The sequence below is a fragment of the Propithecus coquereli genome, unplaced genomic scaffold (genome assembly GCF_000956105.1).
Source record: "Propithecus coquereli isolate 6110/MARCELLA unplaced genomic scaffold, Pcoq_1.0 Scaffold25, whole genome shotgun sequence".
NCBI lineage: Eukaryota > Metazoa > Chordata > Mammalia > Primates > Indriidae > Propithecus > Propithecus coquereli.
In genome coordinates this window covers 3562157-3570682 of record NW_012148063.1, presented here as the reverse complement: position 1 = coordinate 3570682, position 8526 = coordinate 3562157, and the positions used below count along the sequence as shown (strand labels likewise).

Below are 8526 nucleotides of genomic sequence, written 5' to 3'. Positions count from 1 at the left end.
AATATTAAAATGCTCTTATTCATTAAAAGTTGTGCCCATCTAAAATACATACAGTGAAAAAAACATTAAAATACTCTCTAAATCACTTAAGGGTGTGTGTATGTGTACACAAAAGTTTATATTAGTAGGATATTTATTTCATTTCATTGGATAACAGTAATAGCCACACATTCCTATTAAACTGAATGCCTAGCTCAATAATAAATACCACATTTCTTTGATTCTAAGATATTTTTTATATTTTGACATCTTCTCAAATAGGGATGTGCCTGCAATCACTGGCATGTCATATCGCAAGCATTTTCTATTTCTGAATGGTGCTTCTTACAACCAATGGCACCTATATCCAATGAAATACAGTGTTTATTTAAAAAGTACTTTTTCAAATTAAAAAAGGTGACTTCTTTTTAAGTGTAACAAACATCCCCTCCCCCCCGAACAACCGAAATATGTGGTTCCGTAAACTATCATCTTTTATGAGTGAAAAATGGCAAATAACTGTAATGAAGCAACTAACTTCTCAGGACAAAAGGAACTGTTCTGTTAGGAATGCAATAGCTTAAATAATGAATAGATTTTATCAATGAAATATATGAAGTTACTTCCAGAGTTTTAAATGATTTCACACTTCCAATATTTTCATCTGCCAATACTTTCCAAGTATTTGTCCACCCCATATTGAAATAAAATTAGAATAAAGGAGCATTCTACCCATACTATGATGCAGATAGGCTACTTAAAGTAAGTTTTGATCTACAAAATAAATGATCAAATACGGTATATGCACTTATGCTAAGAACAGAAGCCAATATTTAATGAAATGTTTAGAGACAAAAAAACATTTAAAAACTAGTGGTTCGGTTTACGAATACTGCAGAAAGTCACATCATTCTAACATGTCACAAATTAAAACACTAGAAATTTGGTGTCTAGTAGGTCCTGCCTGCAGTACTTCAAACCACTGTATTAAAATAGTTAGGTTACTCCTTACTTATTTCTAATTGCTAGCATTCTAGTGACAGAAATGTGACAAAAGCATCAAAAATGCGACAGGTAGGGCCCATGCCAAATTTACCAAAGTAAGACAACGAACTTTTCTATCATTTAAAAAGTGTTAAATGTAATTATCAGTTTTGGAAATTTAGTATGAAGATGAATACTCTCCTTTCACTTAAATACTATATGACAAAACAAGGACAAAGTAAGAACAAGCACACAGTAATTTCTTTTCAGCTATTTTAAAAAAGTGTCATCACACATTTCCAAGATGGGTTTCTAGATACAGTACTGTTAACTGATTAGGTAACTTTCACCACTAGAATCTTCAAACCAGTGCAACTCTTGTACATATTTTGTTTTTAAGCACGCATAGGACGGATAGTGATAAAAAGCTTGGGACCAAAAATCACTAGGAAGTCTCGCATTTTTAATTGTTACTTAATCTAAGTGAATGTCACTTAATTTTAATACTGGTAAATGCAAATAAAGTAGTTTCAGAGAAACCTTAGTCAGTAAAATTTTTCTAAGGACAAGGCCAATCTTTCCTGAACGTTAAAACTTTGTACCCACGTCACGGTTTTTCCTAATTAACCTAAGGAAAAGATCTGAAACCAACTCAAATTATTAACTGAATAGAACTACCTTGGAAATAAACACCATTTAAACTATTTCTACCCATTTCTACTCTCACCTACTTTTCCAAATAACAAAGTAAATAACGTACTTCTGTTCAGAACTTGTAAGTAGATGTCTTTTATTTCTGGCCAGGAATCTCAAAGCTATTATAGCTCTCAAGATCATCAGAGGTAAGCAAATTTTAAATGGCTGGTGTGCTCTATCATTTTTTGGAGGCTTGAGGAAAGGTAGTTTAGAAATTTTAGATAAACAGAGTAAATGATGAATTGTTGGAAATGCATAGAAAACAAAATCAATATTCATAGAACCAAATAAAAGCCTTCCATTAGAAACTAAAAAACACTAATGGTTTTATATATATATAAAACCCAAAGGGGAACAAACAGCAAATAAAGGAAATAAATGAAAATGAAAAACAAACCAACCCCAAATTTTGCTCCTACTCAGTTTACGTTGGAGGTTGCAGTACTACACAGAGCCTACAAAAGCACATGATGGATATTTTATACCTGGTGTACAAATTAATGTCTTTAAGTCCACCAACACCACTATATATTTTGAGCAATTAAATTCACTTCAGGCACGTGACCGAAGTACTTTACTGCTAGTACTATCTATGCAGAATAGCAAAATATAGTGTGCAACAAACCAATGCAAGCATTTAGGTGAAATTTGGCTCCATGCTAAATCTGGCTTCATGCCTAATTATATTAAAAAAGAACTGTCAAACTGTCAATGTATTTCTTTACAATATTTCTTATTTTACCTTCATCAAGACTAAGAACTTTAACTATGAGCAATGTTAATTAGCCAAATTTCTCTCACTTTCTATCATGTTTTAAAGAATATTTTATTACCTAAACTTTTTCAACTTTCTATTTTCTCTGTATGTGCATGAAGGTAGACATACAGAGAAACAAACAAAAAATAAAACTATGTATGATTTACACAATAAATATACACGGATAATACACACATACTAATGAGACTGCATGATTTTTATAAAGTACATGCTTTTTCCACCACACACTTCTTCATTGTTGTTATAAGAGTAATAGAAAACTTTTGCAAAAACTAAGCACATGCTGCTAATAATGATTAAGGGTTTTAAGAATTTGTAGGTTAAAAAAATACAATTCCTAGAACACTGTTATCAAACAAATAAGTTTTATTGGCATCTAAAAACAAAATTCACCCAACATTGAAACGTACTTTCATATTTATGTTGTTGTTTTCTTGTTTCTTTTTTTACTCACTGCAGTATGAGGAACAAATCACAAACACTTACTTTGGAGAAACAGAGACCATAGTGTAGATTTTACAAAATCACTTTTTAAAAATCTCTGTATTGTGCTCCTCAAATATCTAGAGCCAGTCTTTGCATAAAATATCACAGCTTTGTCTATTACCTTAAAATTCTGCAGCAGCCTAAAGATATGGATAAGATATACCACCACTTGCTATTTTGAAATATATCTATTACCATATCCAACCTAATGATAGTATCTAAAAAATTCTTTCTTCCATAGGAAGTCTCTGACAAGCTGTTATTCATTTCTTTCACGTTAAAAGAATCTGGGGGCAACACTTATATTTTATCAGAAAAATTAAAAAAAATGTTTACCTACCATGTTCATATTAAGAACAATGTCTATACAAGTCAGTTGTACAATTATTTTAAGAGAAAGGTGAACATGAACATCAGATTAACTTAATTCTGGCAGACAAAAGTGAACAACTATGGTCCAGTCAGCCATTAATCTATTACAGAGAGATGACAACTTTACAAAAGGTATCTTTTACCTACTGAGTGATGATTATGTCCCCTCAGTTTCTGTGCTTTCTACCACTGGTTCACTTTCTACATCAGCAACTGTGTCACTCTTCTCCTTGTTTATCTCACTCGAAGATGTCAGTTTTTCAAAAAGTTCAGGATCACTCTGCACTGGTAAAGGTGGTGGCTGAGCATGTCTCTCTGTATTTTCACCATTAACCTGAGGCACATTATCACCTTTTCGTTGAGAAGTGGCCCCTTCAAAATAATCAAAAACTCGAGGAGCATGAGGAGGGGGAACCCAAGCGTTTTGAATTCTATCTCGTCCAAGACGATTTCCATTCACTTCTCTGCAGAAATCAAAATCTCTGTCATCCCTATCCCTTTGCCTCTCCCAGGGTCTTCTGCGATCATCAAAATCTCTGTGAACTTCTTGTCCAAATCCTCTGTTCCAAGGACCACTTCTAGGATCAAATCGATAGCTTCCAGACCGAAATCTACCTCTTTCTTCATGTAAGCCTTTTGGACCTCCATAGACAGGTAGAACCCGATGCTCTCTCTCATCAAAATCTCCTCTATGCCCCCAGGGCTTCTCTGGATTAAAGCCAAAGTGGTCTCTTCGACCAAGATGATCTATACCCGGTCTCACAAGATTCTCTCTTATATCTAACGGAGGTCTTACAAAATGATCCCTACCATCTAATGGAGGCCTTCCAGGACCTTCTCTTGGATCAACAGGACGCCCAACTACATCCCTAACATCCATAGGGGGAGGTCTACTAATACTTTCTCTGCTTTCTATAGGAGGAAAACGGTAATCTCTATCTCCTTCCTGTTGAATGTTATCATTCCCAAGTGGTATCCTTTTTTCTGGGTTAGTAACATTGTCTACACTTTGTCTTCCAGGAGCTAGAAAAGGTCTTTCTGGCTGACTGAAAATATCTCCTGGAGGAAAAGGTCCACGGGGTGGTGGATGAAGAGCTGCATCAAGTACTGATGGGGGAGGGATTCCCCGTTGGGGTGGTATTCCAGGCTGTATTAAAGGGAATCTTGGTCCAGGTGCCTGTGGTATTAGTCCTGGACGAATGTCTAACATTGGCATTGCAGGCATCCTTTGACTAGGGATATTTAAAGGGGGTAAATTTTGAGGTCCAGCTGGTGGATGTGTTCCCAGAAGTCCAGAAGCATTTGGAATATTTGGTGGCTGCACTCCTACAAGTCCAGAATTGTTAGGTATATTTGGGGGTAGCACTCCCAAAAGTCCAGAACTACTCGACACATTTGGCGGCTGTATTCCCAAAATTCCAGAGTTATTCAGAATATTTGGTGGTTGGGCTCCAATAATCCCAGAACCACTGGAAACATTAGATGGCCGGACACCAAGAATTTCAGAATTACTTGATATATTTGGTCTTTGGACTCCCAGAATTCCAGAATTGTTTGTCACATTTGGTGGCTGGCCTCCTAAAATTGCAGCATTACTTGGAATATCATTTGGAATCACTAAAATGAAAAGAGGAGAAATAACCCAAAAAAACAATCATTGTGGTATGAAAAGGAAACTACATTTATAATTATTAATGCTATAAATTTCCAGTAATTAGCTTAGAGTTAAATCAGCTACTTGTATCCCCTAAGAATCAAGGTACACTAGATACTAAATAAAAATTGAAGCTAAAATTATTAATACTACACAGAGTGAATTTAAATACTAAAATTTAAGTGGAGCTAATACCTAAAATCTTTACATGAAAACTTTTAAGTTAAACAAAACTGTCAGGTATTATACTGATTCTCCACCTTTAACAAAAATCTTTCTAAAGCATAATTCTTAATATACCAATAATGGAGCCATTAAAAAAGGACTTGCTGTTTTCAAACGCCATATTTATCTTCTAGACCTAGCTGGATAATACCTGATAGAAGTTAAGTTCCTGGTAAAAGTTAGTTACACCTAATACTTGCCAATTTTTACTTTCCTTTAAGTATATAGATTTTGTGCAATCTTATTTTGACACCACACTGAAGTAGTCCCAAAACACAAGAATGTAGTAGGAGTCTTAATGGAAAGGTATTGAAACTGTATTATCCTGAACAGAATGTCATATTTTTAAATAGAAATTTTGGGACATAGTGATCTCTTTCAATAAATTGCAGTATTTCAACATTGTGTATTGAAGTGGTTACAAATGCATGCCACCCCAAAATAAAACATCAATACAGAGAGGTAATGCTTATGATTTAACTGTATTTGTTGGGTTGTGTTTATGTTACTTGTTTTACCTGATCTGGTATTTTCGCCCGAAGAAATCTGGTGGTCTATAAGATGAGGTACTTTTTCTTCAGGTTCTGCTTGTTTAGTTGGAGGATTAAAAACATTTCCAGCTGGCAGAGTGGAAGTAGCAAGACTGCTGGCAATAGAACCACCTGGTATAACAAGGCTACCAAATCCAACATCTTTCACAGTTTCTGGGGTCATGGATAATGGCGGCTGCACTAAAGCTGTTTAAAGATGAGAAAAATATATTTCAGATTTAACTAGTTACTCAATTCATATGCTAAGTTTTCTGGCAGCTTGAGTGTTTAATTTAATGCATCTGTGTATTACTGAGCACTTTATATAATTATTATTGCTCAAATCGGTAAATAAGTCATCATGAAGAGGCTAAATTATATTTAGAAAACTTTACTTTCTAAAAATAGGGAAAACCTACAATTTTTAAAAATATTTTCACCAAAAATGTTTAGTAAGGACCAGTACTTACAAAGTAAATTCTAGTAATAGTAGTAGTACTAATAATTTTCCAAGGGTACCAGATAAGTGAATATCTAAATACATGGAAAAAATTAGTGTAGACTGGTTAAGTATGTCCGAGAATGAAAATCTGTCCCATCCCCTTGAAATAACAATGTACTAGGGTCCTTATATCCACTATCTTTTGTTCAAACAAGGTTAGAAACTCATCACATGAGAATAGGTGAGGCGGATTACAAATATAAAGTTATAAACATTCTGTTTTAAAGAATGGGTAGAAAAATCCCTGAATGTATATGTCATTTATATGTTAAAAAACTTAATTAGAGGAATAAAAGACAGTTATACAATTATAATTTTTAGTCCAATTTATGTCACTTAGAATACGATTAAATCATACTTGGAGATTTTAGGAAATATTTTATCTTCACATTTAACTCCAGATTACCTGGACGAACTGTCAGCATATAACAGAGCTATAAAATAGGGATAAAATCAGCTGTGATGATGTACAGGAATTATGAAAATTAAATGAGACAGTGAAAGCAATTTGGACAGCATCTGGCACACTAGTATTTCTCTTTCTTCATTTAATTGGTCTTGGATTTTCCAAAATTAATAAACTAGGAAGAAATAATTGAGAGGTAGGCTCTAGGAAAAGTCTCTGTGAATGGTGAATTCAGAAATGACTCCTGAACATTTTAGTCTAATTTTCTGAAAGAATAAACAGTTCTAATTAACCAACAATACCAAAAAGGAAAAATCTTAATGCTCTCTAAACACTGAAAGAGAAAAGAACTTAAGAATTCAAGGAAAATGATTAGATTATTAAAAGTTAAAGTCTCTATATATCATATACACTCCTTATAACAAAGGCCTTTTTAGGTCTAATTTTTGAGGTAGGCTTGTTTAAAATACTGAAGATTTGTTTAGAAGCCTGGAGAACTACTGTAGATAAACCGTAGACTGGAAGGAGAAAATGAATAAAAGGGTATTTAACACTTCTGAAATGCCCAACAATAGGAAAAAGGAAATAGAATGGAGTAAGCTAACACATGTCTATATATATTAACTTTTGAGTTGATCTGCATTCCTTTTGAAATGTCTATTCTACTGAAGAAAACATAGATATCAAAAGCAGGTAGGCCGGGGTGCACATTCCACAAAAATTTTTTTAAAAAAAGTCACATATGAAGCTATGAAGAGGAAATTATTACTTCAGGTAACTTTGATGACAGTAATTTATTATACATCCCTAGGACAAAAAAGCAACAGAGAAATCTTAGCCTCATCCAGCAGTCTTCTTGTTAGCAGTAACATCGGTCTTACTACTTTTAAACCACTGTATGTACACATACGTCTGTACTATAGGATAATGAAAATAAGCAATCATGTTAGTGTTTTCTGAGGACAAAGAAAGCAGCACAGAAATCTTAGTTTCATCCAATTGTCTTGTTATTGGCAGTAACATTGGTCTTACTACTTTCTAAATATTTTATGTATATAAGTCTATTTTGTAGAATAATAAATATAAATAATTGTTTTCAGTATATGAGAATAGGAGCAAGTATAAAAATCAAAGTAGCTAAGTATTAAATAAAAAGTCCTGTAATGTTAACTTTGCTTTTATAAATAGTGTATATTCATATTTTCTTTTCAAAATATGTATTTTCTAGTTTTGTCCACTAAAAATTCCTATACTCAATAAAAACCCAAGAGCAAAATGAAAATCTAGTATCCAAATTGTAGTGTCTAAATATTATACTCCATTTGTGAAAATGGCTGATTCTCAGACTGGACCAGGAAGACACAAGATTAGTCTGGGATATACTGGGCCAAAAAGCTAAGCAGCTCTCAAAAACTAATGCAGTCAACTCAAAGGATAGAGAAGCAACATGAAAGGTCTCCCACTGTCCAAAGATGAAACAATTTGAACTTCAAAAAGAAAAAAGAATTCAACTCATTGATTGGAAGCAAAAATCTCTTAATCCATAAACACTAAAAAAACTAAAGGAGAAAAGAAGAGGAAGGGGACATGGGAGCAGAGAGACAAGAAATAAGAGAAATCCTCTCCCTTCTTCAGTCACCAGATTATCACTGGAAATACCCACAGAACTTATTACTCTGAAACATGACAATTCAGAGAAAGATTTAGTACCTACCCTGGTTTTTCCATATAAACTAAACTTCCTGGGTAACTAAGTACTATTAATTGTTAAGACAAAGTTCTTCTCGGTAAAAAAAAAAAAAAAATTCTAGGTAAGAAATGTGCAAAGAATTACAGATTTACAAAGACCACCATTTGCAACTAATGAAAAGTAAATTCAAGCAACGATGATCAATGGATGAAACCATCATATGA

The 8526-nt window shown here is 33.6% G+C and overlaps 1 protein-coding gene across 1 annotated transcript in view; it reads right to left on the bottom strand.

The window, feature by feature from the left end:
• The window catches only part of LOC105812402 (T-lymphoma invasion and metastasis-inducing protein 2-like), a 466869-nt gene that overhangs the window by 373818 nt on the left and 84525 nt on the right, over positions 1–8526 (bottom strand). Inside the window, 2 exon segments of the mRNA XM_012646833.1 lie at positions 3439–4912; positions 5693–5911. Of these exon segments, the coding sequence (XP_012502287.1) occupies positions 3439–4912; positions 5693–5911 (1693 nt within the window).